General features: G+C 37.7%; 1 protein-coding gene across 1 annotated transcript in view; it reads left to right on the top strand.

Moving 5' to 3' along the window:
- Nucleotides 1–21,631, top strand: part of PKP2 (plakophilin 2) — a 90,568-nt gene that overhangs the window by 25,029 nt on the left and 43,908 nt on the right. The window contains exon 5 of the mRNA XM_007452197.1: nucleotides 15,324–15,531. Coding sequence (XP_007452259.1) covers nucleotides 15,324–15,531 — 208 coding nt within the window. The remainder of the gene's footprint in view (nucleotides 1–15,323; nucleotides 15,532–21,631) is intronic.

Genomic DNA, 21,631 nt, shown 5'->3' with positions numbered 1-21,631 from the left:
TTCCCTAAAGATATCATATTTCTAGATGCTTTTATAAATGGTCAAGTTTTTTTTTTTTTATTTCAATTTTTGGTAGTTCAATAATAGTAGATAGAAATGTAGTTGATTTTTTATATGTTGATTTTGTACCTGTGTTATTACCTAATTCACTTATTAGCTCTTGTAGCATATTTGTAGATTCATCACATTTCTACATAGAAGGTCATGCCAACTGCAAATAAAGACAGTTTTGTTTCTTCCTTTCTAATCTGGATGACTTATATGTCTTTTTTTTTTAATTTAGTACTGGCTAGAACCTCCAGTACAATGTTAAAAAGAAGTGAGAGTGGACATGTCCTGTTCCTGATTGTAGGGGAAAGCATTCAGTTGTGCTTACACTATTAAGTCTGATGCTACCTGTAAGTTTTTGTTGTTGTTGTTTTTTGAGGAATTTAATCTGGAGTATTTTTGTGGTTTTTCTTTTTCTTTTTTTTTTTTTTGGAAGAAAGGGAAAAGGCTTATACTTTAGTATTTTTAACAACAGTTTTTTCCAGCTTTTTGTTTTGTTTTTTTAATTGAGATATAATTGACATATAACATTATATTAGTTTCAGGTATATGATATAATGGTATGATATATGTATATATTGTGCAGTGATCACCACAATAAATCTGGTTACCATTTATCACCACACATAGTTACAAAATTTTTTTTCTTGTCATGAGAAGTTTTAAGGTCTACCGTCTTAGCAACTTTCAAACATACAATATAGTATTATTAACTATAGTCATCATGCTGTACGTTACATCTCCAGGACTTACTTATTTTATAGCTGGAAGTTTGCACCTTTTGACCCCCTTCACCCATTGCACCCTTCGTCAAACCCCCTCCCCACCTCTGGCAACCACCAAACTGTACTCTGTACCTATGATTTTCGGGGTTTTTTGTTTTATTTGTTTCTTAGACTCTAGATGTGAGTGAGGTCATAGGGTGTTTGTCTATCTCTGTCTGACTTATTTCACTTAGCATAATGCCTTTAAGGTCCATACATGTTGTTGCAGTGGCAGTAATTCCTTCCTTTTTATAGCTGAATAATATTCCATATATATATATTTACACACATACACACCACAACTTCTTTATTCATCCATTTGATGGACACTTAGGTTGTTTCCATGTCTTAGCTATTATAAATAATGCTGCAGTCGAGCTTTCCTGGTGGCGCAGTGCTTAAGAATCCGCCTGCTAATGCAGGGCACATGGGTTCAAGCCCTGGTCCAGGAAGATCCCACATGCCGCAGAACAACTAAGCCCATGCGCCACAACTGCTGAAGCCCGTGCACCTAGAGCCCGTGCTCTGCGATGAGAAGCCACTGCAATGAGAAGCCCTCACACCACAATGAAAAGTAGCCCCCGCTCACTGCAACTAGAGAAAGCCTGTGCACAGCAACAAAGACCCAACACAGCCAAAAATAAATAAATAAATTTATTTTAAAAATAATAATAATGCTGTGGTGAACACGGGGGTTCATATATGTTTTGGAGTTAGTGTTTTTGTTTCCTTCAGATAAACACCTATAAGTAGAATTGTTGCATTATATGGTTATTCTATTTTTCGTTTTTTGAGGAACCTCCATACCATTTTCCACAGTGGCTGCTCCAATTTACATTCCCACCAACAGTACACAAGTGTTTCTTGTCTTTCTGGTAATAGCAATTCTAACAGGTGTGAGGTAGTAGCTCATTGTGGTTTTGATTTTCATTTTCCTGTTGATTAATAATGCTGATTAGTGATACATCTTTTCATGTGTTTATTGGCCATCTGTCTGTTTTCTTTGGAAAAATGTATTCATGTCCTCTTCCCATTTTTTAATCAGGTTGTTTGTTTTGATGTTGAGTTGTATGAGTTCTTTGTATACTTTATATACATAAAGTATATAAAGTATATATACTTTATATATATATCCCTTATCAGGCATATGATTTGCAAATATTTTCTCCCATTGTATAGGTTGCCTTTTGTTGATCTATTCTTCTGCTGTGCCAGAAGCTTTTTAGTTTGATATAGTCCCACTTGTTTATTTTTGCTTTTGTTGCCTTTCTTTGGATGTCAAATCCAAAAAATCATCACCAAGACCCACGTCAAGGAGCTTACAGCCTATGTCTCCTTCCAGGAGTTTTATGGTTTCAGGTCTTATGTTTAAGTCTTTAATCCATTTTCAGTTGATTTTTGTGTATGGTGTAAGATAGTGGTACAGTTACATTCTTTTGCATGTGGCTATGCAGCTTCCCCCAAACCTTTTATTGTGTATTTCTGCCTTCTTTGTTGTAAATTGATCATAATGTGTGGGTTTATTTCTGGGCTCTCTAATCTGTTCCACTGATCTATATGTCTGTTTTTATTCTAAAATCATACTGGCTTGATTGTTATAGCTTTTTAATATAGTTTGAAATCAAGGAAGCATGATGCCTCCAGCTTTGTTCTTTTTTCTCAAGATTCCTTTATCTATCAGGGTCTTTTGTGGTTCTATATAAATGTTAGGATTGCTTGTTCTACTTCCATGAAAAATACCATTGGAATCTTGATGGGGATTTCATGGAATCTGGAGATTGCTTTGGGTAGTATAGATGTTTTTAATGATATTAATTCTTCCAGTCTATGAGCATGGAATATATTTCCATTTACTTGTGTCTTCTTCAGTTTCTTTCATCAGTGTCTTATAATTTTCAGTGTACAGGTCTTTGACCTCATTGGTTAAATTTATTCCTAGGATTTTATTCTTTTTGCTGCAATTGTAAATGGGATTGTTTTCTTAATTTCTCTTTCTGATAGTTTGTTATTAAGTATACAGAAATGCAACCGATTTTTGTATATTAGTTTTGTATCTTACAACTTTACTGAATTTGTTGATTAGTTCTAACAGTCTTCTGTGACATCTTTAGGGTTTCCTGTACATAATATCATGTCATCTGCAAATAGTGACGATTTTACTTCTTCCTTTCTGATTTGATGCCTTTTATTTCTTTTTCTTGCCTAGTTGCTCTGGCTAGGACTTTCATTGTTGAACAGAAGTGGTGAGAGTGGGCATCCTTGTTGCTTCTGATCTTTGAGGAAAAGCTTTCAGCTTTTTACCATTGAGTATGATGTTAGCTGTTGGTGTAGGTTTTTCATAAATCACTGAATCAAGTTAAATAACTTCCCTTCTGTCCCTAATTTAATAGACTTTCCCCCCCCTCAGGAATGACTGTTGAATTTTATTAAATGCTTTTTATACATTTATTGAAATACTTCTCTGGTTTTTATTTTAATTTTGCTAATATGATATATTACTTTGATTTTTAAATGTTACCCCATTCCTATGATGAAACCCACTTGGTCATGATGTACTGTCACTTTTTATATTTTTGAATTAGATTTGCTAAAATTTTGTCAAGAAATTACAAAGCTAATTTACAAATGATATTGACCTGTAACTTTCTTTTCTTGTAATGTCTTTGTCCAGTTTTAGATTGAGGGTAATACTAGCCTCATAGAATAAATTGGAAAGTTTCCTCTTCTCTTCAATTTTCTGCAAGATTTTGATTGGACTTGGTATTATTTCTTCCTTAAATGTTTGGTGGAATTCACCAGTGAAGCTATTTTGACCTTACGTCTTCTTTGTGAGAAGGTTATTAACTATAAATTTAATTTCTTTAACTGGTATGGGGCTATTTGGTAGTTTATGTCATTCAAAGACCAAAGTCTTTGTTCATTTTATCTAAGTTGTTCCAGTGCTCTTCATTTCTTTTTGTAGGTGTTATCTGATGTCATTTCCCTTTGCCTGAAGAATTTTTTAAAACATTTATTATAATGCAAATCTCCGGTTAACTATTTCAGCTTCGAATATCTGAAAAAGAATTTCATCTTTGCTTTTGAAAGTTATTTTCACTAGTAACAGAACCCTAGGTTGATGGTGTTTTAATTCCAGTACTTGAAAGTTGTTGCGCCATTGTCTTGTCACCTGCATTGTTTCAGACAAGAAATGTCCTGTCCTCCTTATTTTTGTACTGTACATGATGTGTCTCTCCCTGCCTACCCAAACTGCTTTTAAGATTTTATCTTAATCATTGGTGTTGAGCAGTTTGGTCACAATGTACCTTTGTGCAGTTTTCCGTAGGCTTCTTAAGTTCATTAGACTTCTCAAAATTGTTGATTTCTGCTTTTCATCAAATTTTGGAATTTTGTTTGGGAAATTTTCTTCTGTCCCACCTTTGGGAACTACAGTTACATATATATTAGGCTGCTTGAGGTTGTCCCACAGCTCATGCATACTCTATTTTTCTTTTTTAGTTGGTTTCTTTTTTCTGTATGTTTCTTTTTGGATAAATTCATTTTCTATGCTTTAAATATACTAAAATTTTCTTCTGCAATGTTTAATATGCCATTAATCTCATTCAGTATATTTTTTACTTCATAAATTATAGTTTTCCTCTCTAGAAGTTATATTTGAGTCTTTTTTATATCTTCTGTGTCCCTACCTAACATGTTTCATCTTTCCTGAAGATTTCTGAACATAGGGAAGACTGTTAAAATAGCTGCTTGAATGACCTTGTCTGTTAATTCTAACATCTGTGTCCATTCTAGGTGGGTTTCATTTTTTAAAAATTTATTTTATTGGGGCTTCCCTGGTGGCGCAGTGGTTGAGAGTCCGCCTGCCGATGCAGGGGACACGGGTTTGTGCCCCGGTCCGGGAGGATCCCACATGCCACAGAACGGCTAGGCCTGTGAGCCATGGCCTCTGAGCCTGCGCGTCCGGAGCCTGTGCTCCACAACGGCAGAGGCCACAACAGTGAGAGGCCCGCGTACCGCAAAAAAAAAAAATTATTTTTTTGAAGTATAATTGATTTACAATGTTGTGTTAATTTCTGCTGTACAGCAAAGTGATTCAGGTATACATATATGTATTCTTTTTCATATTCCTTTCTATTATGGTTTATTACAGAATATTGAATATAGTTCCCTGTGCTGTACAGTAGGATCTTATTGTTTATCCATCCTATATATAATAGTTTGCATCTGGTAATCCCAAACTCCCAATCCTTTCCTCCCCTACCTCCCCCTCCTACTTGGCAACCACAAGTCTGTTCTCTATGTCGGTGAGTCTGTTTCTGTTTCATAGGTAAGTTCATTTGTGTCATATTTTAGGTTCCACATATAAGTGATATCATATGGTATTTATCTTTCTCTTTCTGACTTACTCACTTAGTATGATAATCTCTAGGTCCATCCATGTTGCTGCAAATGGCATTCATTCTTTTTTATGCCTGAGTAGTATTCCATTATATCTATCATATCATCTTTATCCATTCATCTGTCAGTTGTTTCCATGTCTTGGCTATTGTGAATAGTTGCCTATGAACTTTCTGACTTACTCACTTAGTATGATAATCTCTAGGTCCATCCATGTTGCTGCAAATGGCATTCATTCTTTTTTATGCCTGAGTAGTATTCCATTATATCTATCATATCATCTTTATCCATTCATCTGTCAGTTGTTTCCATGTCTTGGCTATTGTGAATAGTGCTGCTATGAACATAGGGGTACATGTATCTTTTCAAATTATAGTTCTGTCCAGATATATGCCCAGGAGTGAGATTGCTGAATCATATGGCAACTCTATTTTCAGTTATTTGAGGAACCTCCATACTGTTTTCCATAGTGGCTGCACCAGTTTACATTCTGAGTGGGTTTCATTTGATTGTTTTTACTCCTCATTATGGATAATATTTTTCTTCTTTGTATACCTGGAAATTTTTTATCGAATGCCAGGTATTATGAATTTTATCTTGTTGGATGCTGAACATTTTTATATTTGTAGATATTCTTGAGTTTTCTTCACAAACTCAAGGATACAATTAAATTACTTGAAAACAGTTTAACTCTTTCACATCTTGCTTTTAAGATTTGTTGGTGGGACCAGAGCAGCATTTATTCTAGAACTAATTAGTCCCCACTTCTTAAGGCAAGACACTTCTGAGAACTCTACCCAATATACTATGAATTATGAGGCTTTCTGGCTGGCTAGTGAGAATAGGCCCTGTTCACTGGCCTGTGTGAGCATGAGGAGCAGTAACTTTTTTAGGCAGTTACTTCCCTGGCCTCAGGCAACTTCCTCACAAAGATGAACTGATTAATACTCTACTGAATACTAAATGGGGACCCTCTGCAGATCTCAGGAGTTCTTTTTCTGTGCAGCTCTTTTCTTACTGTTACTCCTCCCTGCAAACACTAGCCTCTTTGTTCTTCTTGGATTCTTCACTCTTTCTCCTCAGCTCTGCTTGTTGAATTCCACTTAGGTTTTCCCAAATCGCACCACAGCCTGGGAACTCTCTCAAGACTGTGATCTGAGGCAGCAGTAGGGCTGTCCTTGCTTGTTCTCCATCTCTTAGGGATCACTGTCCATCATTGCCTCATGTCCAGTTATTGAAACTATTGTATGTTTTGTCTGGTTTTTAAAATTGTTCAAATGGTAGGTAAATCCAGTCCTCATTACTAGTGAGTCACTTTTAATTTTGATAAATAACCTCCTATAAATCTTCCCCCAAATTATACAAATTTACACTCCCACCAGCATGGTGTCAAAGTGCCTATTTACATGCACCATTACTACCACAAGATATTATTATTTTTTGTTCATTTTTGTTAATCTGAAAAGGAGAAAGAAAGGTATCACTTTATAGAAGAAATTCTCTATTTCTGGAACTCAAGACGAATAACTGATCAGGTAATCAGAGTTACAGAGAAATTCTTTTAAAAAATTATACACACACACACACTTACAGAGTTTGTCATTGTCTTTTGCCGATTATGTTTCATTTGCCATTTTTAGTTTTTTTGGAGTGAGATGAGAACTTAGTGGCCCTTATTCATCTGAGTTCATATCCTTCTAGATTCTTATATTTTTACCTAGTCTTTCAGGTTAATTTCTTCCACAACCAATTACAGAGCTTTTTAAAGCTCTTCACCTTTATCTAGTCTTTCTAAAGCATTCAAATTAGTTTTCAGAGACACAGAGCTTTTTCAGAGTAGGTAAGTAAATTACATAATTACAATAACAAGTATAACTGACATAAATGCATTGGGTAAGAAACCTAAGTTATTCTTGGTAAACTAGAAGAAATAAGAATGCAAAGACCAACATATACTAACCTGCAGCTTTGATAGTACTCAGAATCTGTGGATGTCACAGAGGGAAAAGAGAATGTGATTAATCCTGCAGATCAGTTAGTAAGTCAGACAAATGAGCTTCCACTGATTTTTTTTCACTTGCATTTCATTAATTATTCATGAAGATGAACATTTTTTGATATTTTTTTGACTTTGTATTTATTCAGTCAGTTGTCATTTTTTAATTCACTGGCTATTTTTTCTAAGACGTGTGTCTGTTTCTTTTTAATATTTTATTTATTTATTCATTTATTTTGGTTGCACCAAGTCTTAGTTGTGGCAGGCGGGCTCCCCAGTTGCAGCTCTCAGGCTCCTTAGTTGCAGCTCGCTGGCTCCTTAGTTGTGGCATACGAACTCTTAGTTGCGGCATGCATGTGGGATCCAGTTCCCTGACCAGGGATCGAACCTGGGCCCCCTGCATTGGGAGCGCAGAGTCTTACCCGCTGTGCCACCAGGGAAGTCCCAAGACGTGTGTCTGTTTCTTAATTATTTGTAAGAGTTCTTTACCTATTATGCACGTTAATCCATGCTACGTATGTGACAGTGTTGTTTCCTAACTTTGCTTATGATATCTTTCATTGTGCATGATTTTAAATTCTTTTCTTTTTCTTTCTTTCTTTCTTTCTTTCTTTCTTTCTTTCTCTCTCTCTCTCTCTCTCTCTCTCTTTCTTTCTTTCTTTTCTTTCTTTCTTTCTTTCTTTCTTTCTTTCTTTCTTTCTTTCTTTCTTTCTTTCTTTCTTTTGGCTGCATTGGGTCTTTGTTACTGAGTGCGGGCTTTCTCTAGTTACGGCAAGTGAGGGCCACTGTTCGTTGTGGTGTGCGGGCTTCTCATCACTGTGGCTTCTCTTGTTGCCGAGCACAGGCTCTAGGAGTGCGGGCTTCAGTAGTTGTGGCACATGGGCTCAGTAGTTGTGGCACACGGGCCTAGTTGCTCCACAGCATGTGGGATCCTCCCAGACCAGGACTCGAACCCGTGTCCCCTGCACTGGCAGGTGGATTCTTAACCACTGTGCCACCAGGGAAGTCCCTAATTTTAAATTCTTATGAAGTAAATTTGTCAATATTTTTCTTCATGATATCTGTATTTTATGTATTGCTTCAAAAGACCTATCCCATCTATTTTACTTTTAAAAGTTATGTTAAGTCTAGGGTATTTCTCACTGACCCTTTGCCTATGTTTATTCCATGGAAAAAATAAGTAAGCATTTTTATTTATTTATTTATTATTATTTTTATTTTTGGGGTACGCGGGCCTCTCACTGTTGTGGCCTCTCCCGTTGTGGAGCACAGGCTCTGGACGCGCACGCTCAGTGGCCATGGCTCACGGGCCTAGCCGCTCCATGGCATGTCAGATCTTCCCCGACCGGGGCATGAACCTGTGTCCCCTGCATCGGCAGGCGGACTCTCAACCACTGCGCCACCAGGGAAGCCCAGTAAGCATTTTTAAAAATAATATATTTAGCTAGTAATAAACCTTCTTTATACACAAATCTTTTTTTATTCCCAGTTTTTAAAACTCAGCATTTTTATACATGGTTTCATTTTATAATGTGGAATTACATGAAATTTTCTCTTGTTACCCAAGTTGGGCTAGATTTCCACTATCCCCTAAATTATTAATTTGACTGTAAATATCATTTTGCTTTCATATAGGATTAAACCTATGCTTGCCTTCTTAGCTCTTATTCATTGTAATAAAGCTAGAACAAAGACTGGTTTTAAAAATAATGAAACATGAAAACTATTTGTATATGCTTGGTAGAAAATCTAAGAAGTGAAAATATAACCCAAGGGCATTAACAAAATCCCATTAATATTAAGAATGGTACTATAGTTTTTTAATGTTATTTACAAAAAACAGTTTGAATATAAAGATCAAAATTTTAAATCATAAACTTCAATGGCAACTTTTCAGTTATTATTTTATTTGATTAAGACTCAGCATTTAACACTGTCAATCCCTCATTCCTTTTTGAAACTTTCTTCTTTTGGCCCCAGAGTCTCCTGGCTCTTTTTCCGTTTCTCTGGCTCCTTCAGGTTTCCTCTGTTAAAAAAAAAAAAATTATCCTTAACCTGTACCTTAAATGTTTATGTTCCCTAGATGCTTTCCTGGGACTTTTCTTATTTGACACCATCTCCTGACCCACCTCTTCTACTCCTCTGGCTTCCACTAATGTGTGATCTGAGTGCTAAAGACTCACAGCATCTCCAGACCTTACCTTTCCCTGGGTTCCAAACCACATGTCCGTCTATTTGCTAGACATCCCACTGAACTCAATGTCAACTTATCTAAAAATGAACACATTATCTTCATTGCTGTTTTTTTCTCTACTGTCCAGTCAGTTCTCCTTCTAAACTTGTTCTTTCTGCTGGGTTGGCAGGTAGGGCATGTGGTGGTTTAAGCATTGACTCTCAAGAGTAGCCAGGGGCTGGGTGTGAATCCCAGCAACCTAATTACCTGGGTGACCTTAGGCAAGATATTTTACCACTCTAAACCTCAGCTTTCCTTTAAACTGGAACTAATAGTCCTACTACAAAGAGTTGTTGTGAGAATGCAATCAGATAATCATACAATGCTTGCCCTGAAATAATAACTCACTCCTCTGTGAGTGGTAGTTCACCCAGGTAGTTTGACACCAAAATAGAAACAGAGACTTTGAACCTTCTTTCCTCCTTACTTCTCGTGTTCATGCAGTCTTCAAGTCCCATTAATGTTGCTTTTAAAAGTGTCTTGGGGATTTGCCTGGTGGTCCAGTGGTAAAGAATCTGCCTTTAAACGCAGGGGATGTGGGTTCAATCCCTGGTTGGTGCACTAAGATCCCACATGCCACGGGGCAACTAAGCCCGCACACCACAACTACTGAGCTCACGCACCTCAACGAGAGAGTCAGCATGCCACAAACTACAGAGCCCATGTGCCCTGGAGCCCGCGTGCCACAAATGGAGAAGAGAAAACCTGCATGCCACAACTAAAGAGAAGCCCGTGCACCACAACGAAGAGCCAGAGCACCACAACACAAGATCCCACACGCCTCAACGAAGATCCCGTGTGCCGCAACTGAGACCCAACACAGCCAAAAAAAAAAATAATAAATATATATTTTTTAAAGTGTCCTGAATCTGCCTACATCTTGCTCTCCCTAATCATGATACTGATCCCTGTCACCTTCATGCTTTTAATCCAGCTGCCTCCTAATTAATCTCTCTGCCTCCATTCTTATCCACTCCTAATCCCAGTCTCTTCACACTGTCTCCTAATTAATCCCTCTGCCTCCATTCTTATCCACTCCTAATCCCAGTCTCTTCACAGCATCCAGCAAGACCTTTCCAATATCTGCCCTGCTTGCCTGCAATATAAAAGACAAATCCCTTAATTTAATCTGCAAGACCCTTCTTAAGCTGGTTTTGTTTCCATGCCTGCTTCAAATCTCATCACCGAAACAGTGACTGAAATAACTGTCTTGCAAAATCTTGTTGTAAAACTAATACAAACTCATTATAAGAAATTTGAGAAATTAAGAAAGAAAAAAGGAAAAAAGCCCACAGTCCTATTGTTATCATTTGGTATTGCTCTCTGATTTTTTTAATGCATACATGTACACAGCTGTCATCAAATTGAATATTTAGCTTTGTTTATGGGCATGTTTTGTTTTTAAAAAGCATGCCTAAATACATGCTTGTTGTTTAAAAAAATACAAAATAGCATGCCCCATTCATACATTATAACCCCATCATTTCTTCCAAACCCCCTAGTTTAATTCCGTTCTTTATGTCTGTGAGCAGAAATGCATTAGATGTTTTATTCAACTTTTTCAATAACATTGCCTCAAGCATTTTCTCATAACATTAAAAATATTTTGTAAACTGGTGGTCCCTGGTGGTCCAGCGGTTAGGACTCTGCGCTTCCACTGCAGGGGCACGGGTTTGATTACTGGTCGTGCCACTGCATGGCCAAAAATACATATATTTTGTAAACTTCATTTTAATGGTGGCATATTAATGGTCATAGTAGTAGCTATGATGTGTGGAGTAACTACTCTGGGCCTAGCACACTGCTAATGTTCCACAATCCCCATTTGACTGATGAGGGAACTATATGACAAATAAAATGTCAGTTCAAACATTGCTGTGCCTCTCCTGTGGACACCTCAGTATATGGATATGTGACAATTAATCATTAACCAGTCTTCCCCCATCTTTGGACATTTATGGTTTCTTATTTTTCCATATCATAAATAATGTAGTTACTATTATCATGTTAGTCCGTGTCTGCATTTCAAATTATTTCCTACTGAAGTTTACTAAAAGTGAATATGTTTGAAGTTTTTGACACATGTTGACAATTGCCTTCCTGAAAGGTTATACCAATTCGCAAGGAGTGATTAATTCTAATGGGAGGGAAGGGAGAGAAAGAAGGTGACACTTCACAGAGGAGGTGACCTTTGAGCTGGCTTATGCAGGATGAGTAGGACTTTGCCAGAAGAAAAGCAGAGTGAGCAGAGCATTCCAGATAGGAAAGGAACTGAGAGCAAAGGCACCAGGCATGAGGGAGTCAACAGAGTTTGTTCCCTCAACTTATTTGCCACCAGAAACCCTCATCATTTAATTCTTTTAGAGTTGGCAGGGAAAAGAATCAGAGCAGTCAAGGAGAAAGTTAAGATTCTAATATGCGATTTTGCCCTTTCACATATTTAGAAGCCATCTCAAATGAAGCTTTTTTAAAGTTCTGAGATGTTCGTGTTAGTCTGGTTGTTTCCTTTCCCAAAGGGGGAACAAATCCCCTGAGGATTCAGTATAACAAACATATGCACCCTCTCTGGTCCCACCTATTTCCCTGAATTCAGAGGGGCAAGAACAGTGCATTTAACGTTGGACCTAATATGAATAGGAGTCACTACCAACTGCCCTAGTTATAGGCAATGAGCAGAATATTATCAACTTCTTGTATTTGATATGATATATATCTATTTGATTCAATGGATAAAGGTAACTAAAATCTATTTTTAAATGTGAGGTAGGTGCCAGATACTAGGGGGTCACATTCTACAGTGAGCCGAGCTGTAGCTGGATTTCAGCATTTATCTGAGTATCAGGTGTCTGCAGTTCCTTCTTTCCAGACTGGAGCAAGTGCTGAAAGCCAAGGGGATAAAGGTGACAGGGTAAGGGAATGGCTTTGAGTGCTGTTAGCAAAAGACAGCCATTCATGCCACCCAGGCAGGGCAGTAGAGGCTTCCACTAGCCACTTCTCACTCATGCTATCATCACAGCTGGAAATGCAATTTAGCCAGGAGGCCATTTCACATCGTATTTTGAAGAAGGCAACTTATTAGTTGTAAATTAAGTAATGAAATATTTCTGTCTTCTAGCTGCCATTTATGAAGTCTAGAGCGTATGAATTCAACCATCATAAAACCTAACTATGAAATAGAAATTGACAGAATTAGTGAAAAACATGAGTTACAGGCTGTTTTCAAATAAGTTGTGCCTTTCTGCTTTTAAGGAAGTGTAATAATAGGAATAGATGAAGTGATCAAATAGATGATCTGCTGGACCAGATATTCTTGATAGCTATCATTAGCATTTTCATACAAATACATTTGAATGGCTTTAGACATAGCCAGTCTCCCAGTTGTCTCCTGTTCTGCAAATGTCTCCTCTGAAGGGAGCCAAAAGTGGAAGTATTCTTCCTTACTACTGTCACTGAAGCCTTAAAGGGGCCAAAAGAGTACTTTCCTTGGGCTTCCCTGGTGGCACAGTGGTTGGGAGTCCACCTGCTAATGCAGGGGACGCGGGTTCTGTGCCCCGGTCCGGGAGGATCCCGCATGCCGCGGAGCGGCTGGACCTGTGAGCCATGGCCGCTGGGCCTGCGCGTCCGGAGCCTGTGCTTCGCAATGGGAGAGGCCACAACAGTGAGCCCGTGTACCGCAAGAGTACTTTCATCTTAAGGTTCTTGCAAGTTAGTGATTAGAGAATGTATATAAACTTCTTAACACTATGCCAACACCTCCTAATGATAGAAGTGGGAGGAAGAGTTGTTATTTTGTTAGTATTGTGGTTATTATTATGTTTATTTTTACTAGATTATTTTACAATCTTGACTTTTATTCCTGACTTGCTAGTCTACTCCCCAGTCCTAACAAAGGAAGATGTAAGATTGGAAGACAGTGTCTTAAATCCCATTTGTCTGTCTATGAGAGACATAGAAAATGTGAAATGTGCCACTGGATCAGGTGTGCAGCTCTCTCCTGAGTGGGAACTGTCGTGCAGTTAGGGCATCATTCATAAGTGATGAACATCATCTGAATGGGAAACTTATGCTCATTCACAGCAACTTAATTCCTAAAAATTTCTGCATTAAGAAGGTGAAAATGACTGAGATCTTTACCAAAAGCTCTTACCAACTTAAAAAATTTTTAATCAGATACTAGTGGAAGCCTCTGAGAAAGAAAGCCGTCAGTCTGCAACTTAACATTTCTCTTCAGCAATGCTGCATCCTCCTCCTGATTTCTTTAGATAATATTTGCAGCCTAAAACACGAAGTCACTTTATTCAGACTCATTATTTGGCCTCTTCTTAAACAGCCTTAGGTTTCAGAATCAAAACCTTCTATTTTTCTTTATTCCTAGTTCTGACCCTCTGGTTCTTTCTCTGATATCATGCCCTTTCTTGCATATGTGTATAGAAGAAATATTTTAAAAATAGCACATTAGGGCTTCCCTGGTGGCACAGTGGTTGAGAGTCCGCCTGCCGATGCAGGGGACACAGGTTCGTGCCCCGGTCCGGGAGGATCCCGCATGCCGCAGAGCAGCTGGGCCCATGAGCCATGGCCGCTGAGCCTGCGCATCCGGAGCCTGTGCTCCGCAACGGGAGAGACCACAACAGTGAGAGGCCCGTGTACCGCAAAAAAAAAAAAAAAGAAAATAGCACATTAAAAAGTATAAAGTTATGTTATTTACCTAAAACGCTTGCATAATTTATTTCAGTGTTTTTAAATACTGAAAGCAATTGATCATAAAAATAGCTTGCACTCTTCCAATTATAAAATAAATAAGTCATGGGAATGTAATGTACAGCATGATGATTGTAAAAAGTTTCTAAGAGAATAGATCTCAAGAGTTCTTACCACAAAAAAAATTAACTGTGTGGTGATGGATGTTAAATAGACTTATTATGATCATTTTACAATATGTACAGATATCGAATCATTATGTTCTGCACCTGAAACTAATGTTATATGTCATTTATACCTCGATAAAAAAAATAGCTTGCATTTAAGGTTTGTTTTGCATTGCTACTACAGTTGCCATGGTAAATGAATTTTTATTTCTACTACTGATGGGAGTGATTACTATTATTTATATTGACTGTATAGGACTTCCCTGGTGGCGCAGTGGTTAAGAATCCGCCTGCCAATGCAGGGGACACGGGTTCGAGCCCTGGGCCAGGAAGATCCTACATGCCATGGAGCAACTAAACCCGTGCGCCACAATTACTTAGCCTGCACTCTAGAGCCCATGAGCCACAACTACTGAGCCCATGTGCTGCAACTACTGAAGCCCACGTGCCTAGAGCCTATGCTCTGCAACAAGAGAAGCCACCACAATGGGAAGCTCATGCACTGCAACAAAGAATAGCCCCTGCTCGCTGCAACTAGAGAAAGCCCATGTGCAGCAACCAAGACCCAATCCAGCCAAAAATAAATAAATAAATAAAATGTTATGTTGACTGTACAGTTCTGTCCTGGAAAAAATTCATGTAATATAGTATTCTTCCATAAAACTTTATTTCTCTGATTCCCAGTTCTCTTCATCTTCATTATGACTAAGACTTTTATTATTCAACTCTTTCTATCCACTTATCACTTATTCACCCTTTATCACTTAACTTTGCCCTTTAATTTTTTCATAGGTTTCAGTCTTAATTTCGCAGATTTATTCTAAGCTCCTTGATGAGAGATACTGCCTTAGAGCAGGGGTATATTGTACACTGGAGTCCCAGGTTGTGCCACACATTGATTGGTGGGAGTTATCAACAAAGTCAGTGAACTTCATCTGTTCATTCATATTACATTGACGATTTTTAATGCCACATCAAAATTAATAAATATCTGAAATATGAATCTGCTTCTTCCCCAGGTTAATCAGCTTCATGGCATCCCCAAGCTTCTACAGCTCCTCAAAATTCAGAATGAAGATATCCAGCGAGCTGTGTGTGGGGCCTTGAGAAACTTGGTGTTTGAAGATAATGACAACAAATTAGAGGTAGCTGAACTCAATGGAGTACCTCGGCTGCTCCAGGTGCTGAAGCAAACCAGAGACTTGGAGACTAAGAAACAAATAACAGGTAGTGCTTAGTATTAACAGGTAGTGCTTACATCTGGCTGGGGCGCAGTGCACCCCAGCCAGATGTGTTAATATCATCTGTTTTTTCTGAGGTTTCTGGAACAAATGATTGATGGGCTCATTGTTATCTGAGAGGGCTTTCAAGGAACATTATTACTGCTAGCTTAGACCCCAGATTCAAGTCGTTTGAATTCCTTTTTTCTGAAGGGGAAGTTATTCTGAGGCTTTTGGTTAATATTTTTAATTAGAAGTTCTGTGCAGCTTCCATCACCTGGACCTCTCTCAGTACGAGCTTCCTAGCTTACCTGTCCCTCTACACCCCCAAAAAAGAAAAAAGCATGACTGGATAGGTTTTTCAGTTCTCCATTTTATATTTCTACTCAAATACTGATTTGGAAAAATAAATATCTCCCTTCTGTGCATGGATTGGAAAACTAAAATAATCAGATAGAACTAAACTAATGGTTTTGGTAATTCTTGAAGCATGGAGAAAGGAGGACTAGTTTCATTGAAATGAATAGTACGTATGATAGAAGAGAAAATAGTTCATTGAAAATGGTTCATCAGCTCTCTGCTAAAGCTCCATGAACACATTACAAAGAGTGCAAGAAACATTACTGAGTGTAATCATCAGTAGTATTGCCTTGGGGAAACTTTTAAGTATCTTCAGTGTCCCAGGTAGTAGACTTTTTAAATTTATTCTCACAAAAACCTTAGGTTTTGGGGTATTTTTAGGTATTATTGGCTACTAAATCTCAGTTTTACAGATGACAAAACTAAGGTCCAAAGAAGCTAACCCTTTCTAATATAGCATATAAAAGTTTTTTTAATGATAATAGTTGACAGTCTTCATACTTATTTAAAAGAGGTACTCCATAAATATCGTTTAAGTTGAACTGAATATATGTTGCACTTTTGCCATCCTTTATTATACAACAGTATTCTTTTTTCTATAAAAATGTTGTCATTATATCCTCTCTATCCATTTATATCTCAAAATATCACATCTTTCTATCTCAATATATTTTAATTTTATAAAACTATATGAAGGGTTGCACCGTACTACCCTTCTGCCAGCATGCTGTCATGTCCCATGAGAGATTTCCTTTCATATCCATGACTTATATTAAAATACCTACAGAAATTAAGAGTGATATCACTTATTCATTCATTCATTCATTCAGCCAACATTTAGAGGGCAGCCTTCAAGTACCAACCAGGGTGAATCACAGTCTAGAGAGGTTGTGAATTTTATTTTCCGTCTACTAAAACGTGAACAGTTATGTGATGGTTGGCATTAAAAAAAAAACAAAAACAAAAAAACAGCAACCAAACCTCATGTTTAGAACCTAACATTTTCTTTATTAAAAAACAGTTATGAACCACGAAAGAGAATCAAACAGATTATTCTGTTTTACACTCAGGAAAGACTTCATGAAGGAGATATATTTCACTGTGGACCTTAAAAGAGGGTTAGGCTTTGGACTAGTGTTTTGAAGGAGAATGAAAGTTATTCCCAGCAAAGTGAAAATCACTAGCAAAGCAAAGAAGCTGCTGGTCGTTCACAGGAAACTGGGGTAATAGAGTGATCGAGGTTAGGGTGTGTGGTAGCCAGAAAGCTTGGGAGGATGTGTGGCTCTGTGTCAAGGAAATAATCCATTGTTTATGAACTTCCTCTTCTTTTGTGTAGGAAGAAGGAAGCTAAGGACAGAGAATGTTCTGTGGTATTGATGCCACAGAAACCACTGTCTTCTTTAGATAATCTACAGAGGTGATAAATGGAGTTTGATTGTGCAGTTCCCAGGATTTCTAGTATAAGCTAAACATCCCTACCAGAAGGTGTTCATTACATATTAATTGAATTGAGTTGATAGTTGAATGTTTGATACAAATCCTACTAAATAACTTCCTTTAGCTCTATTAATGGAAGTGCTAAATAAGTGTTTTTGGGCCTCAAAAATAAATTGTTGATTGATTTAGACATGTTTATATCTTTGTTTAGAAACACAAAACGATACAGTAGAAACTAACACAACATTGTAAAACAGCTATACCCCAATTAAAAAAAAAACACAAAGTGAGTAACCATATATGTGAATCTTTTCTTGTCTATTTTGTAAACATCTTTTTATTGAGCCTCTATTACATGCTAGTCATAAGCTTGGGCTTTCCATTTTTTATCTCTGTTCTTCCTGACAGCTCCATAAGGTATGGTATTATTGACTGTTTACATATGACCAGTGTGAGGCTCAGGGGGTTGAGTTGCCCAAGGTTGCACAGCTAGCAAAGAACAAGGCCAGATTTGAACACAGTATTATCTGAGTGTTTTGCTATATCAAAGTGGCTCCCACCTACTGTTATGGGGGCAAAGAGTGACTCATTTTTACACTTCTTTAGGAAGGGGCTTTGTCTTTGCGATCTTGGATCAGAGAGCTCTCCCTTGCTCCTTTTTGGCCCTTCCTCTCTCCTCTTGCCACTGCCTTGATTCAAACCCTCTTCATCTCTGGTCTACTCTTGCAGTAACCTTGTGCCTGGCCTCTATGATTCAGTATTGCACATTCCCAGTCTGTCCACCACTCTGCTTCTAGTGATTTCTTTCTAAAATAAAAATATTGTCCCTTATTTTCTCCATTTCCTATGTTGAAGTCTATACTCTGTAGCATCTCACACAAAGATTTTATGATGTGAGCCTGGTGACCATTGGCAGCAGTGTCTCTTTTCATACCCTTTTAGCCCAGACTCTGAAATCCTAAAGAATTTGCTGCTCTGTCCCATGTCTCATCTGTCTCGATACCTTTGCTTCTGCTGTTGTCTTGGAGTGGAATCCTTTTTCATACCTAGACCACCTGGTAAACCTTCTCATTCTTCAGTAGCTACTCAAGTATCACTTCTCTCTCTGAAGCATTTTCAAATACCATCCTTCTGTACTTTACTCTCAGGCCCTTCCTTTCCTCTCGGCAGAGTATTGAAGGAAGGGGCTTCTCTGAACTAACTTTGTGTCCTTTCATATTAAGTTGCCACTTATTTTGTGCCAGTATGTTATTGCAGTAACAACTGTAGTACTCATAGAAGTTTCTCAATAGCTGTGGATGCCTGACCAAATATAAAAAAAGAGTTTTATGGCCTGGGAATATCTAGATTACACACAAATGAGAGAATCAGGTGTGTTTTCAGATAGGACTCTGACTTTTCTGGCCAGGATATAAAAAAATAAACCATCTGCTTATATATATGCATGAGAAGTTCAGTACCAGAGCTTTGTTGGCTGGGAAAGAAAGTCAACTCACTTAACTTTTCTGGCATGTTCAGTACCAGCCTAGGAGGGAAGCTCTTCCCTCTTCTGAAGAAAAGACTTCAGGATCAAAGACTTTCCTCCCATGAGTGTGTTCCCGCTCCCTTACCAAGTGAGTGTGGTAGTGTATTTAGTTGAAATGAGAACAGTACATACTAGTCTCAAAAGTTCATCTTTAAGGTCACTGAATAATGAGCACTTCACTGGAGTGAGTAGGGCTCTGCCTTGGGTTAAAACAGGTCATAAGAATGAAGTAGGGTATTGTCCCTCTTCTGCAAATTGCATAAGGAAGAGTCAGGGGATGATTGTCAATGTTGAAAATGCATATTGATCTCTGCAAATTATATGAAAATATTTAATTGGATTTCTGTATTTTCATAAAATACAAAAACATTTTACTATATAAAATATTCATTATGGGGCTTCCCTGGTGGCGCAGTGGTTGAGAGTCCGCCTGCTGATGCAGGGGATGCGGGTTTGTGCCCCGGTCCAGGAAGATCCCACATGCGGCGGAGCAGCTGAGCCCGTGAGCCATGGCCGCTGAGCCTGCGCGTCCGGAGCCCGTGCTCCGCAACAGGAGAGGCCGCAACAGTGAGAGGCCCGCGTACCGCAAAAAGAAAAAAAAAATTCATAATGCACGTCCTTTAAATGTATAATTATTTTATTCTGCATTTGTAATGGTGCAGTCAGGTACCTTGAGTTTATTTATAGTTTTGAATAAATGGCCTTTGCTATAATGTGATATTCCAGGTAAGACTTACAGAAGTTAGGTGAAAGGAGGAGTATGTCCATGCAAGGGAAATTGCAAAAACCTATTCCTCCTGCTCTGTGATAATTTTGAAAAACAAGTTTAAAAAGAACCACTTCTCCTCCTCCTGCTCCTCCTTGAAGATTTAATCATAAAATTTACAAGTTTTGCTACTAAACATTATACAGATTCAGTTAAATAACTATATTTCCAGTCCTAAAGAGCAATATTAATAAAACATGGGTTTCAATATCTATTAAATCCCTTTACTAGGTAGCTGCATTTTGTAGATATCAATTGGCAATAAGTTTCTGGATAATGCAGTTATCATTATCTTTCTTATAATTGCTAATTATTCAAAGTATATCCCTTACCAGAATCCAGTTCCCCTTCTTTTTGGCTAGAATGAGAGCTTAGTGATAGAAAATTATGGACAGAACAGCTACAACAGAGAACTATAATAATAGAAATATAATAATAGAAATAATAGAAATTAACTATGATTAAATTGACCGGAAGTTAAAGGTGAAACAAATGAAAATCCAAACCCTAAATATAATACAGTATCAGGGAATATAGAATCTAATCATTGAAAGGGACATCTATTTAGGGTCATATAAACCATTAATTTCCCAATGAGAGAAATTGGAATCATATTTAAAGTATAAATTCCTGGAATTCATCCTGGGAGTCAGGCTTAGTAAGTTTGTGGTGTGGCCCTGGAATATGTGATTCTAATTTGTCACTGAGCTCATTTGGTGACTGCTAGTCTTTTCAAACACTCTAGTTTTAAGATTAAACCCCCTTGTCGATATTTTGATAAAGGATGAGCTCATTTTTTTTTATTGGCTCCAGTGATAGTGCTGGATCTTATAAGCAGATCTTTCTGTTTTCTTCAAAGCTGTCTTAGAAGTTTATACTTTCACTGAGCCAAAATCTCCATCCTCAGAATTTCTGCTCATTGGTCTGGTTTTGTCTTCTATAGCCACAGAAAATAATATGTAGTTGCTGAATTTGCATTTCTTTAGTTACTAGAGAGCCTGCATTCCTATGTGTATTAGACTCTTTTAGCTTTGGGTCAACTTTTCTACTAGTAATTTAATTTTTAATGATTTATAAGAACTCTATATATTAATGGTATTTAACCCTTTGTCCTATATCAGCATGCACATTTTCCCAATTTGTAATTGGTCATTTATTGATTTTGTACGTATGTGTGTGAGGGTGTGTGTGTATAAGTACAATCCCGAATCTCTAGTGAACATTTAAGCTCTTCCTTAGCTTTGTACCATACAGAAATTTGGCAAGCATGACATTTCTGTACAATATCCTACATTAAAAATTCAAAAATTATACTAAAACTCCCCAGACGTTATACTTCCATAGAAATAATACAGCATGACAAGCTACAAAGGACATGACTGTTGGAGGAAAATTCCACTCCCTTTATTCAAACTAATCCTCTCTGGTTTTTATTGTAAGGTGTACTTTTCCTTTGAGTGCTCTGTGTGGTCCTTTTTAAAGAGAGGAAATATCATGCTTCACATTTTTAAGCCTCTGACAGGCAGAGATTGTTAATTTGTTTGCTTATTTAGAACAGGAAGCTTGTTTTTTTCTTTCCTTTCTTTTCTTTTTAGCTTTCTTTTATAGCTTAGTAACCAAAACTCAACCTCAGACGTCCCTTTCAATTGTTTTCAACCACCTTAGGAGTTTTTGGAGTTTTATTCTGTCTGTCCCTCTCCAGGGCCTCTTAAGATGAGGTGTGACCCATGAAGTCATTGTGTTGCAAAACCTGCAGCGGAGGGACACTGCTCATGACTAACCCCAGATGCCAGTTTGATCAGGAAAAGACCTTCTCATCAGCCAGAATTCTAGTCCTCAGGAAGCACTAGACCCAGCATTGCTCTGTCTAATGGCAGCTAGATATAAGCTATGGTGGAAATTTGGTTATTTAAAAAATTAGTTACTTGTACACAAAGTAAACTCTTTAAGCACAAAAGACTACATTAGGCCTAGAGTGTTCTAACTGATGGGCCAAATGAAAGTATGGTTGATTAACTA

The sequence above is a fragment of the Lipotes vexillifer genome, unplaced genomic scaffold (genome assembly GCF_000442215.2).
Source record: "Lipotes vexillifer unplaced genomic scaffold, Lipotes_vexillifer_v1.1 scaffold1, whole genome shotgun sequence".
Lineage (NCBI taxonomy): Eukaryota > Metazoa > Chordata > Mammalia > Artiodactyla > Lipotidae > Lipotes > Lipotes vexillifer.
The sequence above is the reverse complement of the archived record's forward strand: the minus strand, read 5'-3'. Positions and strand labels throughout refer to the sequence as shown.